General features: G+C 43.2%; 1 protein-coding gene across 1 annotated transcript in view; it reads left to right on the forward strand.

Annotated features, from left to right (window-relative positions):
- Positions 1–18,969, forward strand: part of POLR3A (RNA polymerase III subunit A) — a 1,593,947-nt gene that overhangs the window by 404,985 nt on the left and 1,169,993 nt on the right. The window contains exon 6 of the mRNA XM_044055661.1: positions 18,350–18,589. Coding sequence (XP_043911596.1) covers positions 18,350–18,589 — 240 coding nt within the window. The remainder of the gene's footprint in view (positions 1–18,349; positions 18,590–18,969) is intronic.

Below are 18,969 nucleotides of genomic sequence, written 5' to 3' on the forward strand. Positions count from 1 at the left end.
AAGTTAGATGACATTTCCAGGTCCACAGCTAGTTTTGCCAGGGCTATTTTGCATAGGTTTGTGGAGAATGTTTCTGTTCCTCCACCCAATTCTTCTACATGACCTTTGGTATTCTCCCTCATATTATGAATACTGCAGCATACGAGTAGGAGGACATAGAATAGTTGTATAAAATTTTACCATAACCATAGACGTCCTTCCCTCCTATATGCTGCAATAGTACTCCCCCACCCTTGATGGCTCACCTGTCTTCTGTTGGTTTGTTTTTCTCACCTAGGATCAGGCTGGTGCTTTTTTGCAGCATTCAGATGTCCTTCATGGATGCATCTGCAGTCATAACAAGTGGGTTGTCCTGTCGTCAGGCAGCCCTGCAGTCGGCCGGATTCCAAAGTCCGGGTCCGGCTTCGGCTGATGTCGCACTCCACCCGACGTCATCTCTGTTGGTCTTCGGGTATAAAAGCATCAGCCGACGCCATTTTCCTCCGTCTTTCTTGCCTTGCGCTCAAGCAGAAGCTGTTCGCAAGTGCCGGTCGGTCGGATCCAGAGATTACTTCTACCGAATACTACTAAGACTTCTAAAGCTAAGTACCCGTTGGGGACTCTTTCTTGCCTCAGCCGATGTCAGAAAAAGTTAACAATTGTTTAACCTGTGGGAAACAAATACCTCATAAAGATTTCCACTCTTACTGTCTGCCTTGTTTAGGCCCAGCCCACGACGTAGCAGCCTGTTCGGCCTGTGCCTCTTTCAACCGACGAACGCTTAGGCGTCGGTCGGAGTTTGCAGAACAGTTTTTCGGTACTGATTTTGCGTACATTATGCCGTCGGATCCTCCGACTACCCAATCTACCAAAAACGCAAAGATAAAGACCGACACTCGCGGTCCGCGGTTTCGGCCGAAACCACGGTAAAGCAAACCGCGAGTGTCTCGGTTTTGGCCGAAACCGAGAAAACTGATCAAAGTACAGCTGAACCTATTCTTACAACTGAGGCCCCTGCTACAACTCTTGAATCGACCTCAGAAATTGTACCCACTACGGTGGTTGACTTATCAGACACCATCCCCTTGGATGTCTCTACCCCAGCACGTGGTGCTGCTAGGCCTCCAGCAGCCATGTCCATTAAGGCCTACGCCAGGGCTAAAGCAGCCAAGACTACTAAATCAGTGCCTGTTAAACCCCCCACATCCAGGCCCTCTTCTAGTTCTCAAATGCTTTCTTTGGCAGAAGATTTAATTTCTTTAATTAGAGGATCTCAATCTCACCCAGACAGGGCCTCTCAGCCCCCAGAGAAGAGACCTAGGGCAGAGCCCCCTGAGCCAGTGTCTTCTGATGATTCTGCTGATGAATCAGACATAACTGACCAGCCAGAGGCTCCCTTCTCCAATTTTGAAGATTCTGATGCTGAAGAATCCATTCCAGCTGCTTCCCCACCAGAAGAATTCTCCTTTGGGGAAACCTTGCATGCCATGCGAGAACAGTTCCAATGGCAGCAACAGGATTTTTCAGACTCCAGAAAAAGACTTAGGACCTTTCTGCACCTCCCACAGCACAGGCCCTTGGCTATACCTCCTGTTCTCTCTGTGGTGGATGATGCTTTCAATGATGTTTGCTCCGCTCCAGACTCTTTACCGGCAGCCCCTGCCAAACCAGACAGATTTTACAGGGTGCCAGATACTCATCACCACCTTTACAAGGCCCCTCTTGCAGACCCAGAAACTATATCCCAGGGTCCCAAGGCAGTAGCCACGACCACAGCTAAAACCCTATGCCATCTGAAAGGCAAGCAAGGTCATTAGACAGATGGGGTAAAAGGTCTACACTTCAGCTACTCTCTCAGCTAGAGCTTTAAACTGTCAGTTTCACATGATACAATACCAAGAGTTTATGCTTGATCAGTTAACTAAAAACTAACCACTGATGAATCTCTTGATAAGAAATATGTATTAGAGATGGTAAATAACATACAACAAGTTAGCAACCATTCCTTAAAATGTGGCTATGATGCACTGGAGGCTTCATTTAGATCAGCCATGACAGGCACAGTGATAAGAAGGCATGCATGGCTAAAGGAACAAGCTTTACCGGATCATGTTAAAGCTAAGTTGCTAGATGCTCCTATGGACAAGACAAGTTTGTTTGGTACACCTGCCCAGCAGGTTATGAAGAAAATGGAAGAAAAGGCAAAATCTGTTCAAACTGTCAAAGATTTCTTGCAGGTTCAACCCCCAAGGTTTAGCAGGAACTGGCCTGCCAAAATTGGTCCTTTCCTGACTCCACAAAATTTCAAAGGGGCAGGAATAGACGCTCCAGAGGCAGAAACCAATCCAGAGGAGGGGCCTACAGAGGACTGACAGTGGCAAGGTAACAACAGAGGCACAGACACAGCCACTGCCACTACATCAGCACAACCACAGTGACTTAATCCTAACTCCGCCTACCAGGGAACAAATAGCAGCTCCTCTAGGCGGAAAGTTAACCTTATTTTCAAAGAACTGGCACTACATAACAAAAGACAAGTGGATTTTACAAACCATAGATCAAGGTTACCGGTTTCACTTCCACACTCTACCAGTCAAAAGAGGAATGCCAAATCTACCTCCAAATCAAAAACAGAGGCTCTACGCCAGATAATGGAGTTAGCAAACATGAGAGCTGTGGAAAGAGTGCCAACAGCAGAACAAGGAAAGGGGTTCTATTCCAGACTATTCCTAGTTCCAAGAAAGGAAAAAGTTGGAGACCAATTCTCGACCTGTCCACCTTAAATACATACATCATTGTCCCAAAATTCAAAATGCTGACCCTACAGCAACTTCTTCCCATGCTGGGCAAGGAGTCTTGGCTGGTAACTCTAGATCTCAAGGAGGCATACCTGCACGTCCCCATTCGACCAATCTGCAGAAGATACCTCAGATTTCTTGCAGGATCAGAGCACTATCAATTCTCAGCATTGCCCTTTGGCTTATCTACTGCCCAGAGTATTCACAAAATGCCTGGCATCAGTAATCGCCATTGCAGACTACAGGGAATTCAAATTTACCCATACCTGGACGACTGCCTACTACAAGGGGACAACAAAAGCAAGCTGACAACAGATTTACAAAGGGTCATTTACTTGCTACAAGGACTGGGATACACAGTCAATTTACAAAAGTCAAGGCTGATACCATCCCAAACAAGGACATTCTTGGGCTGAATTGGACACAGTACAACAAATGGCATTCCTGACTACAGAAAAACAAAAAGAACTTCCTCTTTACTTCTTGGCACTAACAAAACTGAACAAGTTAACAGCAAGAAAAGTTCTGCAGGCCTTGGGCTTCATGGCATCATGCATAATCTTGGTCCCATTTGCCAGACTACATATGAGGAAACTACAGTGGTACCTAAAGAATTTATGGTCCCAACACAGACACAGTCTAGAAACAGAAATCCCACTAATTCCATGCTTAAAACAGGAGTTCCTATGGTGGGCTCAGGCATGCCAGTCAAACCCAGGCCTACCCTTTCGCAGATGTCAACCAAGCCAGACCATCACAACAGACGCTTCAGACCTAGGATGGGGGGCCCACATGCTGGACAAATGCGTGCAAGGATTGTGGACACAGGATCAACTTCACCTACACATCAATCTAAAAGAAATGCTGGCAGTAAAACTGGCAATCCAAAAGTTCAAACCATTCCTCAAAGAGGGCCAGTTGATAAGGACAGACAACACCACAGTCATGTGGTACATCAACAAACAGGGAGGCACTCATTCATACCCCCTATGCAGAATGACCTTGGAGCTGTGGACCCTGGCACTCAGCTACAACATTCAGTTACAGGCAATATTTGTACCGGGGAAAGACAATACTATAGCAGACATATATTAAGCAGAACCACTTTGGATGCCCACGAATGGAAGCTGCACCCGGACATCTTCAAGATCATCTCAAAGAAATGGGGAATGCCACAGATAGACCTATTCGCATCACCTCTCAATCACCAGCTCAAAAAATTCTGCACAAGGACATTCCACCCACTAGCATGGAAAGTGGACTCACTCTCCTTCAACTGGAAAGGCCTAACAGCATATGCATTCCCACCTCTTCCTTTGATACACAAGGTACTACTAAAAATCAAGGAAGAACGTCCAAGGATAATCCTGATAGCTCCAAACTGGCCAAGACAACACTGGTACCCACTACTGAAGAGCATGTCTCGGAACAATATGTGGCCAATACCCCTGATGCCTTTGATGTTAACTCAGAACAACTACAGCATCATACATCCAAACGTAAAAACGCTGCAACTGACTGCATGGAGCATCACATAGCAGCAGCTAATCCAGAACTTTCCCAAAGAGTTAAAGACATTATTCTTGAAGCACGCAGACCTTCAACAAGAAGGAACTATGCTGGAAAATGGAAAAGGTTTGTCATTTGGAGTACGGAAAGAGGAAAAGATGTGTCAAACATAGATATGCCTAACATTCTGGAGTATCTGGCGAACTTCTTCATTCAGGCCTGTCCTACTCCTCCATCAAGATACATGCATCAGCTATTTCAGCAGAATACAGCTTTGATCCACCTGTTTTTCGCACCCTTTGCTCAGGCAGTTCCTCAGAGGAATCAAGAATGTAAAACCTCCAAGGAAACCACCATTACCAGCTTGGGATTTAAACTTTGTGCTAGAAAAGTTGACACTATCACCCTTTGAACCAGCAGCAACAGCAGACCTACAACACCTGTCATGGAAAACTGCTTTCCTACTGGCAATTACTTCAGCAAGGAGGGTTTCAGAACTACAGGCCTTAATGGCAGTGCAACCCTTCCTAATCTTCCACCAAGATAGAGTGTCCATGAGGACTAATCCTACATTTATGCCCAAGGTGGTATCCAGAGTATCTTTAAACCAGGCAATCCACCTACCTACCTTCTTTCCCAACCCACAAAACAGAGGGAAAGAATACTGCATACCTTGGATGTACATAGACAGCTACGCTACTACTTGGACAGAACAAAAATAGCAGAAAGACTGACCAACTTTTTGTAGCCTATGCAACAGGAAGGGAAGGAAAAGCTATTTCCAAACAGACAATCTCCAAATGGATAGGAAATTGCATACGATACTGTTACTCCTTCCATGGAAAACCAATTCCACAGAACATAAGACCTCATTCTACAAGGGCAACAGCCACTACCACAGCCTTCTTACGAGGAGTGGCAACCAAAGACATTATTGAGGCGGCTACTTGGACCTCCGTGCATACATTTGCCAAGCATTATAATTTGCCTCTATATTCCAGATCCCGAGCAGGATTTGCCACTGCTGTACTGCAAGGGATCCTAAACACACCATAATCTACTTTTATCCTCCTCCCTAGTTGGCTATGGTATTCTACCCACTTGTTATGACTGCAGATGCATCCATGAAGGACATAGTACAGTTTTGTACCTACCATAAATGTAGATGTCCGAACTGGATAGCATCTGCAGTCAGGATTACCCTCCGCCTTCCCTCTGTGGTACTCCTAGGGTGTTTTACCCTCCTAATAGCTAGCTGTTGGGGAGTCTTTATGGTGTATTTGTTTGTATATATGTACATATATGCTTATTTTTGTGTTTACCTCTATCTATTTGGAAACATTGGCATCTATCCAAATTTTAGCCTGCAAGAGGGCTACTGGCATCTGGGGCAAGAAACACTGAGGAAAATGGCGTCGGCTGATGCTTTTATACCCGAAGACCAACAGAGATGACGTCGGGTGGAGTGCGACATCAGCCGAAGCCGGACCCGGACTTTGGAATCCGGCCGACTGCAGGGCTGCCTGACGACAGGACAACCCACTTGTTATGACTGCAGATGCTATCCAGTTCGGACATCTACATTTATGGTAGGTACAAAACTGTACTTTCTGAGGTGTGGTATGAGCTGGCATTCACTTTATACCTAACATCATTTTGAGTGTCGTACGTTCTGCTTCTGTGTGACAGTGCACTTACCTCCCAGTAGCACTAGACTTTTATATACTGGCCGGATGTACAAGTCAGCTGGCGGAGGATTCCCTCGTGTTGTGAATACTGCAGCATATAGAAGAGAAGGACATCTATGGCTATGGTTAAGAGTTTACACAACTATTTTCCGTCCGGGGGCCTTTCACCATCTGTTCAGAGTGATGCCAGTCAGTCAAACCCCCCCCCTCCCCCCCCCAGGTATTCACCAAGATAATGGCAACTGTGACAGCCTATCTCAGGATTCAAGGTATCTAAGTATTCCCATAGTTAGATGATTGGTTTCTTCTTGCTACTTGGGCGGCGCAGTGGTGCAGCGGTTAATGCTGTCGCCTCACAGCAAGAGGTTCTCCGGTTCGATTCTCGGCTGGGGTGCCTTCTGTGTGGAGTTTGCATGTTCTCCCTGCGTTCGCATGGGTTTCCTCCGGGTACTCCGGTTTCCTCCCACATTCTAAAGACATGCTTCTGGAGCATTTCTCCCCGGGCCTCCGCTGAAAACAGGATCTGTGGAACCTAGTCGGACTTTCCCGGTCAACAAATGTTAAATAAATAAAATAAAAAAATAAATACTTTCTGGGATCTGCATTTAACACATCAGTCATTATTTTTGCAGCTATTGACCCATCTGGCCATCTGTATAAACACCAACAAGAGCAAACTACAGCTAACCCAAGCCATAGAATTCATAGGCTGCTACATAAACACTGTATATCAGATAGGAAAGCTACCCTCAGCACAGGTCAAATAAATAATTTCAGTTGCTCTTAAGGTAGTAAATCATCCCAAGCCCCAGGCTCGACTGATATTATGCCTCTTAGGTGTAGTGGCGGCTTCAACTCTGATGGCTCCTTTAACTAGATATCCCATGAGGTTCTACAATTTTTATTTATTTATTTTACATTTGTTAACAGGGTAAGTCCGACTGGACACATGTCTTTTTTCAGCGGAGGCTCTGGGAGAAAAGCTCCATGTACACAGTAAAATATTACATTAGACAGTTGATACACAGATTACATGCAGTCATACAATGGACACTAGTTGTACAGTGGTCTCAGAAAATTCATCCCCTTTACTTCAGAATGTGTGTCATGCGGTTCTACAGTAACCATATTGAATGGTGGGGTTTGTCTAACTCAGTGACTCATGGCACGCACTTCCTTCCTCTGATACCCAAAGCCACAGTGACCACAGATGCATCCCTTTTTTGGGATGGGGGTATTTCTAAGGGAGAACAGGCCATGGAATTTAGTCCTCAGTAGAGTTCAACATTCATAGCAATGTCTTGGAGTTGAGTGGTCCTCCTTATGTTGCAGGCTCTTCAAGACCATTTACCTATAGATGTGATTGCCATATATTTAGACAATGTCAGTGGTTTGGTACATCAGCAAATGAGGCTGGTCTAGATTGTACCCTCTTTGCTGAGAAGCCTTGAGAATCTGGCAGTAGTCGATTTCTTTAAGCCACTTTCTAGTAGCAGTGCATAAACTTGGGGCATCCACCATCTTGGACAAACTGAGCAGAACTACATTACTGCCTAATGAGTGGTCTCTTAAAACAGTGGCAAACGATATCTTCAAGTGGGGCCAACCTTGCTATGACCTTTTAGCTTCTTACCTAAACAACAAATGCAAAAACATCTGTGTGATGGTCATTTACATTCCCCCAGGCAATAGCATCACAATTCTTGAGGAAATCCTTGCCTAGGCATCTGCTAACATAAAAAATTAGACTATCGTACTGGGAGACATAAATATTAATTGGCTTGACATATCCCCACACCATTCTAACTGCAATATCAATCTTTGCAAGTTCATCCAGCTAGTTAACACCATAACCAGGCCTAATAAAATTAATATTAATGACTCTATCCTAGACTGGATTTTAGTGTCAGACCCAAATAAGATCACGTCAGCTAGTATACACTCCAGTAGTATGTGACCACTTACCAGCCTTTATACAACGTGAGTGTACCACAACAATTAATAAACATCAGTACAAGGTTACCAGAGATGAATCCCAGTTGTGTCCATCTAGCTTTAACCAAAGGTTATTTAGCATCAACTTGGATGCACTAAAATCACTTTCCCTTGATGAGGCAGTTGAGTTCTTCAACTCAGCCTTCCACATCATACTAAACAAGGTCGCTCCCCTTAGATGGTCCCCTTAGACAAAAGAGAGTAAAGACCAATCATGCCAGTTGGCTAACAAAATCCTCTAAGGATCTCATGAAACGCAGAGACAAATCGTGGAAAATCTGGCAAAAAACAAAAACCATCTGACCTCGCCCAGGACAAACCGCTCCGAAACCAGGTTAAGCGCCTAATACTACAAAACAAAAAAAGAACACTACCTTACACTACAAAATCATTACGAGCAAAACCCAAGGAAATTCTGGAGCGCTCTCAATTCTTTATTAAACCCAGGCTCTAGTAATAATCTTTGCCCAGACCCAAATAAAACACCCATTGAAATTACTGCAACCTTCAACTCCTATTTCATAGATACTATAGCCAGTCTAACCGCTCCCTTTCCCAAGACCAGCTTGTCTACCACAGACCTCTCCACAGCCAACACCAGTACACCCCTATTCCCAACTTTACTCCATCACCTATACCCACCTCGACTATTAAAAAATTGCTTCTGAAACTCAAACCATGCACAAATACCCCTGACAATATTCCTGCCAAATACCTGCAAATCTCAGCCAACTCAATCACTTACCCTGTCAGCATACTTCTCAATAGGTCTATCCAAGAATCCTATGTGCCCATCATCTGGAAAAAAGCTTATATCCTCTCCCTACATAAAGGGGGCCCCAACATAGACGCCACCAACTTCTATACCATTGCTATACTATCGCCCATCTCTTAAGATTCTGGAAAAATGTATTCATTCTCAACTTCTTCACCATCTGACTCACAACCACATCCTCTCCCCCACCAAACACAGATTTAAGCCGGGACATAGTGCCACCGCTGCCCTCATATCCTTCATGGATACTGTCAACCGAGCCTGTAACGCTGGTAAAATCGTATCTTCACTATTTCTTGCTTTTTCTAAAGCTTTGGATACTATATCCCGCTCTCTCCTAATAAAACTCTCTAACATGGGTACCTCACCTCAAACTCTAAACTGGTTCACTAATTACCTCACTAATGAGCAACAATCAGCTAAATGGCTGAACTCTTTCTTCCCTTTCCTAAACACCGCCACTGGTGTTTCTCAAGGGTCCATTTTAGGCTCACTTCTGTTTAGCCTAGTTATCAATAACTTACACACCAATTCTCTCAAGCCTCACTCATCCAGTACGCAGATGACTGCACTGTAATCTGCACTGCAAACAACTCGGAACTACACCAACTCGCCCTAAATGCCCTCAGCTCCACAGAAATTTGGATGTCTAATGATCATCTTGCCCTGAACCCCAACAAAACCAGACTAGTAATCTTTGCCCCCAAAAAGTCCACACCCCTACAAAGAGAACCTCGCCATTCAATCTCTAAATGGTACCACCATCAACATTGTACCTAGCACAAAACTCCTAGATGTCATCAGACAAAAACCCACACCATCAACACCCATACATAGCAACACCAAACCCACTTATGCGGAGGCCCTTAACATTAACCTGCCCAAGCAACAAGGACCTCTGAAACTGACATGCAAACAAACACCAGTCACAACCAAAGTGACACATAGCTCACAACACCAGTGTGCCACCCAAAAACAGTCCCTAAGGCAAGACAGTGTACCCAACACTTGAGTCATAGGTGACTCTATAGTCAGGCACACTGATGTCCCACTCACCAGGCTGAATAAGGAGAAAATTACAGTCAGCTGCCTGTCGGGTGCCAGGATCCGCCACATAACACACGCACTCAAGTCACTCTCAACAAATACAACCGTCATTGTCCATGTTGGAGTGAATGACTTGAGAAATACCTCCCTGGACTACATGAAAAGAGACATGGAAGAGCTCTCAAATCATGTAGCCCAGGCAGGTATGACCCTAGCTCTGAGTAGCATCCTGCCTTCCCCCAGAATGATACCACAGTATGAGGACAAAATGATTGACTTCAACAATTGGCTAAGCTTCTGGTGTCATTCAAAGGGGATCCAGTATCTGTCTGCCTGGGATGACATGATCGACAAACCATGATGCTTTGCCAGAGATGGTCTGCACCTGTCACCCCTGGGATTCAGGTTACTGGCTAAAGCTCTTGCCACCCCTATAGTGCCTTTTTTAGGCAAGGTTCAAAGGACAAAGCCACCACCGTAATAGATACAAGCATGCAAAATCTGAAGGCAATGCTACTCAATGCTAGAAGTCTAAACCTCAAAATGCACTCTTTCGAGGCACTCCTAAAAGTGGAGAACATCAATATCTGTACAGTAACTGAGACCTGGTTCAAGGCTCCGGAGAGCACCCCTGCAATACCAGGCTACAACTCTTACCACACTTTTCGGCCACCAAATCAAGACTGAAACACTAAAGATGGAGGGAGTGTCCATAGTTGCCAAGGATATTCACACCTCTGGGCTAATTGTCCAACACAACGCATCTGAAATTCTCCAGGTGCAACTAACACTAGGTAAGATTGCATTCCAAATTGTAGCTTGCTGCAGATCCCCCACCATGCCCCAAGATTTTCACTACACCTTTCTAAACATACTGGACAAAATATATTAAGATACAATGAAACACCCTAATACTGGGTGATTTCAACTACCCTTCCATTAATTGGGAAAACTACTCGGGTACCAACTCCTTTTCCCAACGGTTCTTGGAATTCATAAATTCCAAAGCCCTGGATCAACTAATCCATTGTTCTACCAGGGGCTCCAATATCCTAGACCTGGTCTTTACCAACATGGGAGACAGATGCTCCACACCAGTGGTCACCCCCTCATTGTTCAGGTCTGACCATAAGCAATTCACCCTTGACATCCACATCCCACCCCCACCCCCCCCAGTAAGGAAACCTCCGTAAAAAACCTCTCCATGCTACTCAAGTCAGAACTGACAAACTTCATGACACCCATGCAGATGGGAGCTGAAAGTTCGACTACTGAATCATATACTAAGGCACTGTACGAGCACATCCACTTGTGCATGAATCGTGCCATCCCAAATAGAACCAAGATGCTCTCCTCCAAAAAAAGGAAGCCAATCTGGTAGTCCCCTGCCATAAATAAACTGTACAGCAGAAGAAAGAAACTGTTGCAGAAAAGAGGAAAATCCCAGAATGCAAAAAACTCCCTTACCAGTCTCAGTAAGAAGCTGAGATCCATCATAAAATCTTCCAAAGCTAGTTACGAAAATAAAATTGCCAAAAATTCCAAAGACAACCACAAGGCATTCTATAGTTATGTCAAGAATCTAAATGGCAATGCTCAGATATGCTCTGAGCTACAACAGAATGGCATTAAATATACTGATCCCAAGGATATTGCCAATATCCTGGCAGATCGATTTAGTGCAAGCTTCACCCCCTAAAGGGCCCATCTCAATACCAAAAAATTGTCAAATTCTGGTAATCACGGCCACACAGGTAGAAACTGCACTCTCCAAAGCTAATACAGCATCCATGGGACTAGATGACATCCTGGGCTGTGTACTACATGAACTACAAAATTAACTGCTACCTCACCTAAGTGTCATGTTTAATCATAGCCTCACCTCAAGCTTCATGCCCACTGAGTGGCGCACAGCTGCAGTTATCCCACTCCACAAGGGGGGATCCGCCTTGGATCCCGGGAACTACCATCCCATCAGTCTGACGAGCCTGATCTGCAAGGGCATGGAACGCATTATCATAGAACTTATAAACAAGGACATTGGCAACCTTCAAACACTGGACCCCACCCAGTTTGGGTTTGTGAAGGGCCGATCTCGTCTCCTGAACCTGATTGACTTCTAATAAGTCTTCAGAGCTGTGGACAAGGGTAAGGTGGTCCACACAGCCTATCTGGACCTCGCCATGGCCTTCGACACCATCCCCCACTCTGCAATCATAGATAAACTTACTAAGCTGGGCATAAATCCCTATGTCACTCGATGGGCTGCCAGCTGGCTTACTGACAGAACCCAGACTGTAAAAGTAGCTGACTCCAAATCCAGCTCCAGACAAGTGGAGTACCTCAGGGTTCAGTCCTGGGACCGCTCTTGTTTGGCATCTACTTCTCTGAAGTATAGGCCAATACTAAGGGACTGCAAACTGGGAGCCATTATTGAATCCCCAAAGGACGTGGATATTCTCCAAAAGGGCCTTGCAGAAACAGGAGCTTGGTGCCAGAGCCATGGGCTCAAGCTTAATGCCAAGAAATGTGTAGTTATCCCCTTTGTGGAAAAAACATGTACCCATGAATTACCACATAGGTGGCAGTACACTAAATACCGAACATGTGATGAGAGACTTGGACACAGGTAGACAGTGGTCTCGCCTTCAATGACCACATTGCCACAACAGTCCGGAAATCCTTCTATGTGGCACCTCACCACTGACTGCTTTTCATCCAGAAAAAAGGAGGTCATTGTCCCACTGTACTCATCCCTCATTAGACCCATTATAGAGTACTATGCCCAGTTTGGTATGTACCTCACAAGACATCTGCAACAGCTGGAAAGGCTGCAGAAATGCCTCACTAAAAGAATCACAGGCCTAAAGCAGATGCCCTATACTGACTGTCTAAAAAATCTCCAGCTGTACTATGTGGTATATCATCTACTCAGAGGTGATCTCTGCATAACATACAAGGCCATGTCAAACCCTGAGCTGTTGGACATGCTCCACTTAAAGAAATCCCAATCCCTCAGAGCCACACGCTCCAGGAATCTAAACCTTGTCATCACAGTGAACAAAACATGCTGGAGGGATAGGTTCCTGACCCAGAGACTCCCCATACTCTGGAATAGACTGCCCATACATGTCAAGCAGAGTGCCTCCTTGGGTTGGGAAGATGGCCTAATGGTTAAGGTGTTTGCCTCACAAACACAAGGTGCAGGGTTTGAGTCTCACAAGAGATAATTGGCTAGGCTTAAAATGGCTCGCAAGAGCAGTTAGCTTAGTACTAACCTATGAACCTATAAAAGGAACCTTGACTATTGGATGGGAGATAGGAAATTCAGTCTGGGGATCACGTCAGTTGCCCTGCTAGACAGGGGCCAGGGAAGTAAATATTGTGGGAAGAAATATCCAGGGAATTGTTATGGCTAGGCTTGTATAGGCCGTAGGGCCGATAGCCTAGTACCAACCTATGAACATTCAACTTGCACTTCCAGTCCATTGTCAAAAAGATGCATCAAAAGCTTGGCACTACCGACACATCTATTCAGTGCATCAACCCGACTTTCCCTTGCCTCCTCGTTTCTGTTACCCTCTCTTTTATACAGTGCCCCCCTCCGCACCCAATATTCAGTCCTCTCTAATGTCCAAATTAGACTCCTGCTACAACAAAATTGCTAAGTTTGTAACTAATGCCTCCTACTCATCCCACCACTGCTCATCATTACACAACCTAAAATGGCTTGAACTTCCCGACTATCTCACCTTTATCCAGCTAACTACAGCTCACAAACTCATTCATAATCCATCCATGTGCCCTTGTTTATCTTCTATACTTGCTTTATACCATCCTAACAGACCACTCCGGTCTAACAATCAACTGCTCGTAAATGTAGAAAAACCCAAACTTTCGGCTGGCCAGATGCTTTACTCCTTTACCATCGCAAAACTTTTTAAACCCCCCCCCCCTAACACTTGGCTCCACCCGCAAAGTCACTCCCTTCAAGTCATGTCTGAAACGCCTCTCCTCATCTTGGCTGTGCACATGTGCTAACACCACATCTCATATAACCTAACTTCAACCATCACAACTATTCTCACCCCCACTCTACTACTCTGGCATATACTCCTTTCACATCCATCTGTCTCTTTACTCTGCCTCTCCATTTTGTCTACTTCCCCGTTCTACTAACCCACATTATCCTACCATTGATCCCTCCTGTCTACTTCCTTTTCTTCTTAACCCCTGTAGACCTACCATTGAACCAGGCGAGACAATCAGGTACTCTCACAGCTTACCTTAATATCATACCACCACTTATATCTGCAGCAATATCCACCGACTTTGCTGACTCCTTGCAACAGGACTAATGTAGCCTGTTGCTCAGCTATTCCACCTCCTAAACATGTGAAAAGTTTAAGTACCTAGTCTGTAATTCCTATATGCGCTTTGCACCCACTGCATGAAGTGTCCTATATATAAATTCTGCTAGCTGAAAACTACTCGTCTGGAATGTTCTCATATATATACTCTGTATTGCTTGTATAATATCTTTGATTTGAGAACGATTACTTATGTAGTGTTTTTTTCACCAATTGTATAAGCTGCCAATAATATGTACTAAATGTCTTTATTAATGTAAATTCTGTATTGTATGTGATATGTCTTTATATGTGGAGCTTTTCTCCCTGGGACTCCACTGAAAATGGGCACTTCTAGCCCAGCTGGACCACCCCGGTAAACAGATGCAAATAAACAAACAAATTAAGTTACTTTGTCCTCATCCCTCCACACTATCATCGAGAGATGCTGTAGTCCACCCTTGGCCCCAGTTCTCCTTTATGCCTCCCTTCCCCTTCCTCTTATCACAAAGTTTATTGAGAAAGCAACAGAGTGCAAGACCATGGGTAATCCTCATTGCTCCCTTCTGGCTTCAGCAGGTATGGTTCCCCTTTCTTTGGCCTCACCTAGTTCACCCACCGCAGACACTGGATCAATTTTTGGAAGTAATCACTAAACCCTCCGGGCTGCGTCTACCGGACCTAAAGACCCTAAAATTAACTGCATAGTTTCTCCAGTTCTAACAACTAGCAGAGATGCCAAGTTTTCCTGATTAGTAATGTGAATCATATCTTACAAAGGAATTCTACAAAAAAGACTTATAAGAGCAAATATTTCTCCAGCTGGGCATCTTGTAAAGGTCTAATCACTTTTCAGTACCACTTCCAAAAATTTTAGAATTTCCATCTTAACTTTTCTTGACTGGATCAAGTTATTCAACAATTAAAGGACAGTTGGCAGCCATTTCAAACTTCCACACGTGATTCAACAATGCTTCCATTAAGAATCCCCAGCTGGGAATCCATTCCCTCGCTGGGATGTCGTCATTTTGCTTCAGTCTTTAACATACCCTTTCAAGATGGTTAACTAACTTCATTTCCTTTGAGTACGATTCACTAGGCATGCCTCTACAATCAGTCTAAAGAATATTCAACAAGAGCAAAGGCAATCAACAACTTTTGCAAAACGAGCTCCTATACAAGTGATATGCAACAACAACTTGGTCCTCAACTCATATTTTTGTGTCTCACTACAAACTAGATGTGCAGTCCAGGATGCGCACATCTTTCGGTTCTGCCATTCTTAGGAATGAGTCCACCCAGGTACTTCTCATGTAGCTTGGGAATCTGTTCCACATGTTAAATCAGGTAAAAAAAAAGTCGACATCTCTTACGAAAGTTATGAAATTACAGTAACACTAAATTCACATTGCATTCTTTTTCATCTGGTTCCACTACCCTCCTTCTGTTCCCTTTCCAAATTGTCATTGTCCCTCTACAGATCAGCCAGATCTTTTTTGGCCCCTGGTTGATCCTTTGTTTTAATAACACATATATTCACATACACACCGTGAATTTGTGTGGTTGGTCAGCAAACACGATCAGAGGTTAATTTAGGCAGGTAGGGGAGGAATCGGAGCTTTCAGATCCAAAAGCTTTGGTATAAGGCAAGAAAGTATGATCTGGCAACCCACATGTTGAACCAAACAAAAAGAAGACTACAAAGATCCATTGTTTTAAGTTCATAACTTTAATTTTTCCTAGCTCTCAACACTGCTTTCTACGCATGCATACATGAAGGCCATTATTATTTCCATTGGGTAAAAGATGGCTTCTGTATCTTCTGCAAATTGAAGTCAGAAGATTGAATAGTCCAACCTACACCCCTTTGACTGATCTACGAATTTGATTTATGGTGGACACTCCTCTTCCTTCCTGTATATGTGCTTTCAGATTGAGTGCATCTTTCAGTGCTGGGATGAGTGCATAGGTGAAAACTGTCATTTAGTCCGTGAAGTTTTAGATTTAGGATGGGCTTCTGCAAAAAAAAGCCATTTCTTTGAGCCATTCTCTTGTCTGCCACTATTCTTTCTGATGTACAAAAATTAAAGTATGTTTCATATTTTAGCTATCGAGACTGTTGTCATATTATACAAAAAAGGACATTAAGAAGACTTTGTTTTTATGAAATGCAGACAGTGGTTTGTAGTAGGCAAACAAACTCTAAGTGGTTGGATTATTACCTTTTTTTTTTTTTTTTCAAGTAATACAGCAAACAGTTTGAGTACCTGTTTGGTGCTTCCACTTCTGCATATTCAGAAATTTTCCTGCTAAATTAGGCACGGACTTGGACTAGTATCCATTTCTTTATAAAACAGTACAAACTTGTTTTAACTCATTCATTCCAATGAAGCTCAGGAAGTTTGCACTGTAACTTCCAATGGGTGGAGCCTAACCCTTTTGACCAAATCAAATTATGTCCTCACATTTCAAACGAATGTTTATTTCTGGATGTACAGGGGTTATAAAATAAGTATAAATGCCAAACTCGTCAGCGCAAACTATTTTTGTAGTGGTAGTATTCTTTTTGTTCTAGCTCTTAAACCGAATTTTATAAGTCACAGTAAACACAGTAACTATTACATTTGTAATACTTTCTAAACAACTTACAATGTATCAGCAACCACTCAAGTTACACACACTGTCAGCATGATTTTATTCATCTAGCTGAGAGCTTTAATATGAGGCTAAGGCAGTGATGGTAAACATTTTGGGCTTGGCGTGTCAAAAATTTAGAAAATGCCTATCTTGACTCTCCCCCCCCCCCCCCCAAACGAACAAAAGAGAAACAATTCTGTACATATTCATTTATTAAAAAAAAATACAGTCCAATCATGTGTTGCTATGCGTTATAAAAGTAAAAGAAAAATCAGTGACTTACAACAGAGAAAACGATATGTGCACTGATAATTGTCCGCCAAAAAAATTACCCTACTTTTAATAGTAATTTTGAATTGAACTGAAAAAAAAACACGGAGCACTGCATTTGATTTGATTAACATCAATTAATGACTTTTTTGTTGCAGAGTTTTAATAGATAAGTGCAGGGTCACATATTTCTTGTATTTGTGTTCAGTTTATTTGGTAACTCTGGTATTGAATGCTGGTGTCGCCCAAAACGTCGTGGCATGTCCCCTTTGACGCACATGTCATAGGTTCACCATCACTGGGCTAAGTAGGTCTGTTACTCGGTTGTTGAGATATTTAGAAAAAAGTGAAATATATCTATATAAATTAATATCCTAAAAACAGTCAATAGTTATTTATCTGCACTAGACAGAGGTTGAATATGTAATGCAGTTGAGTGTGCCATTGTGTAAGTTTTAAGATGAGATGTAATGAGTTAGTCCCTTCTGGGATGGAAGGTGCTGGCATGGCTGTTATGGAGCTTATCAGCCTTTTCAGATGGATGCCATTTGGGAACGGGTCCATATGTTTATGAATTACTGCCCATGTCATTTGCTTAAAGTTAGTACAGTTTCTTTTAAAAGTAGTCTGTGTAACAGTAACTATGTAAGGGAAAACTCAGTCACTAAGTACTCCTGTCTATCATCCCAACCCTTTCTTTTCTGTAGATTCTGTTAGTGAATCTTTTTTTTTTCCCCAGTGTTAGTGTTTTTTTATTGTATGCTGCAAGTAGTTTGAGGGGATTTCTTGCTCAGAAGATCCAAGGTTAATCCCTGCAAGTTCTGGTTATACAGAATTGTCATAGCCAGTATTGGCATTTTGTGAAGGGACTAGGAGGAGCTGTTTCTGCTCTCCGCTGTCTACTTATAGTGAAAATAATGGACCACTTTGAGGCTTTATTAGAAAAGCATGTTACTGAGGCAGTTAACTTTGACACCATTTTGATGCTGAAAGCCCTTACACTATCTGGAAATACATTTCTACAGCAGCATTTTTGTGGCAAGGAAACGGTGTTGGCCATCAGTGTTGTCTGCAGCGTGATGTAAAGCTGCAGAAACTGATGGAAGGTTATTGCAGTTAAAAAGAAACTGATACTGTCTTCTGCTCCCAATATTAAATTCAAGTTTTTACATCACCTTTGAAAGCTTGCTCCTGTAAGAGTATATAATTAGATTAACTTGTTGGCATCTCATTTTATTTAATTCTGCTTCTGCTGTTCCACATTATCAGCAAGTTTACGTTTTGCTTGATTTTCCTTTTCAGGAAAATCTTAATCCCTTGGTGGTGCTGAATCTTCTTAGAAGAATCCCAACTGAAGATGCCCCTTTGTTGCTAATGAATCCTGAGGCAGGGAAGCCATCAGACTTGATCTTGACTCGATTGTTGGTACCTCCCCTATGTATAAGGCCCTCTGTGGTGAGTGACCTGAAGTCCGGCACAAATGAGGATGATCTGACCATGAAGCTAACAGAAATAATCTTTCTCAATGATGTCATAAAAAAGGTGAGATGTGTTAAAACCTGGAAGTTTGTGCTGATAAATGTTTGTACGACATTAACTGTATCAAGCTTTGGAAGGAATGTGAGCATTCAGAAAGCAGTTTTATGTGCTGTGTTTTGTGAATTAAAGTCTCGTATATTTTTCTGATACATTTTGCCTGTTTTTAAGATTAAGAAGCGTTTATGTTGGAAAAATGCTATTCTAACAACTCTTCACATTGTCATAAACCATTGTCTTTAAAACATTGTTTGCCAGATGTGAATCTGAGACCTTGTATGGCTGAATGTGAAGTCATACAAGGAAGCCTGTTTTACTGCAGTTCAGTTGTCTAAAAGATTCATAACTATGGAATTTTGGAAGAGTGGGTCCTTATATTACAAAAA

Source organism: Protopterus annectens, chromosome 14.part0, assembly GCF_019279795.1.
Source record: "Protopterus annectens isolate FY-2018-M chromosome 14.part0, PAN1.0, whole genome shotgun sequence".
NCBI lineage: Eukaryota > Metazoa > Chordata > Ceratodontiformes > Protopteridae > Protopterus > Protopterus annectens.